Raw genomic sequence first — 1,946 nt, forward strand, 5'->3', positions numbered from 1 at the left:
AACCACCACCACCATCACCACAACCACCATCACCACAACCACCACCACCACTATCACCACCACCACCATCACCACAACCACCACCACCATCACCACAACCACCACCATCACACCGCCAGCGCTCTTTCGCGTCCTCATGACCCAGCTTCCCATCCATTCAGCCCCCAAACCCCAACACACCCGCACCCGCACCCGCACACACACACAGTCTCCCTCTCACACCCCCACCCGGCCCCGCCCTCCACCCCCTCTGTCAGGCGACACCGCCCGGCTGATCATCAAGCCCTGTCGGGGCTACCCCTACCTCCGGGAGCGCGGGAAGTGCGAGGGGGTGGTGTGTGACGCGGAGGGCCGGGAGGTAGGGCTCGGGGGAGGTGGGGGGTAGGAGGAGGTAGGGCTCGGGGGAGGTGGGGGGTAGGAGGAGGTAGGGCTCAGGGGAGGTAGGGGTAGGAGGAGGTAGGGCTCGGGGGAGGAGGGGGGGAGGAGGAGGTAGAGGACATGGGGCGAGGGAGGACGGCGGTGAGGGGTGAAGAGGGAAAGGAGGGCAGGTAGGAGAGGGTGGTGACGTTAGAAACATTACTTGGGTACTGAAGGTTGGGCCCCGGAAGGGGAGGGAAGGCGGGAAACTAGCTGCGAAACTGGCCGCCAACGGGGCTGGGGGGGGAAGCATTTGAAGGATGCCGGGAGAAAAAGGGGGAGCGTGAGGCCGAGGCACGGAAGGTGCGAGTGGAAGTGGAAGTGGCCGGCAGCATCACGTCGCGCATCGAGTCGGGCTTCGGGTCGGATCGGTTGTTTTTGTCACGGTTGTGTGTATATATGTGTGTGTATGTATGTATCTCCGTCCCATAAGATTCTGCTCGCTTCGCCTCCACGATCGCTAACTGCCAACTGTCTTAACGGCTTATTGGCAACTATCGACAGCGCCCTCCAGTTCTCGTCCCCCTTGTCCCCATTCGACGAAATTCTCTCCTTCCCCTCCCCTTTTTTTTGGTTTTGTTGCTGCTGTTTCCTGCTTCTGTCGTACTTTGTTAGGTTTGGCGCATCAGCGGCTCCTCGATGGGGTCGCTCTTCGCGGCGTTAACTGCGGAGGCTGCGGCTGCCCGGGGCTTGGGGGGGGAGGGGCCCACCACCACCACCGCCACCACCGCCACCACCACCACCGCCACCACCGCCACCACCATCAGCCCGATGAGCCCCATCAGCTCCCCCAGTACTGAGCCTCAGCTCATATGGAGTAAGGAGCCGGAGCTACCCAACCCCACGGAGCAGTACTGCATGACAAGGTGTGGAATGTATGTACATATGTATGTGCGCGTGTGCCTGTAATTTAACTGAACCGCGAGGTGTATCTGTATGTGTGTATGTCTGTGTATGTGTGTGTAGTTATTACGAATATCTTGCCGGGCCTGACGACGCTGGCCAGAGGGGCTGCTGCCCAGCTGCTCCAACGAACAAAACCGCCGATTTTTTTAGCACTTCTTTCCCCCCCTAGGGGAAAGGGGAAAGGGAAGGGGCGATATGACCCATTGTATGTGTATGTGTGTATGTGTGTGTTTTGCATTGCCTCTGTAGAGGGGGATGTTGAACCCTTACTGACCCTAAGCCTAACCCATCTTTTCCCCCCCCCAATGGTACGCCACCATCCCCCCCTTTCCCCCCTCCCGCCCAGATTCGCTCTGGGTTTGAACGACCCGGCGGATCCAGTAGTCCCGCACCTGCCCCCCACGGACGCACGCTTTCGACCTGACATGCGGGCACTGGAGCTGGGGGAGTGGAACCGAGCTACGTCGGTGAGTGTATGTATGTACGTATGTATGTACGTATGTATGTACGTATGTATGTACGTATGTATGTACGTATGTATGGGTGTGTGTATGGGTGTGCGTGTGGGTGTGTATATGGGTAGGTGTGTATGAGTGTGTGGGTGTATGGGTGTGTGGGTGTGT

The 1,946-nt window shown here is 59.1% G+C and overlaps 1 protein-coding gene across 1 annotated transcript in view; it reads left to right on the top strand.

The window, feature by feature from the left end:
- Positions 1 to 257: 257 nt before the first annotated feature.
- Positions 258 to 1,946, top strand: part of VOLCADRAFT_101230 (uncharacterized protein) — a gene marked incomplete at both ends in the record, with an annotated part of 2,844 nt that continues 1,155 nt past the window's right edge. The window contains 3 exons of the mRNA XM_002959668.1: positions 258 to 381; positions 1,185 to 1,283; positions 1,670 to 1,790. Of these exons, the coding sequence (XP_002959714.1) occupies positions 260 to 381; positions 1,185 to 1,283; positions 1,670 to 1,790 (342 nt within the window). The remainder of the gene's footprint in view (positions 382 to 1,184; positions 1,284 to 1,669; positions 1,791 to 1,946) is intronic.

The sequence above is a fragment of the Volvox carteri genome (genome assembly GCF_000143455.1).
Source record: "Volvox carteri f. nagariensis unplaced genomic scaffold VOLCAscaffold_518, whole genome shotgun sequence".
NCBI lineage: Eukaryota > Viridiplantae > Chlorophyta > Chlorophyceae > Chlamydomonadales > Volvocaceae > Volvox > Volvox carteri.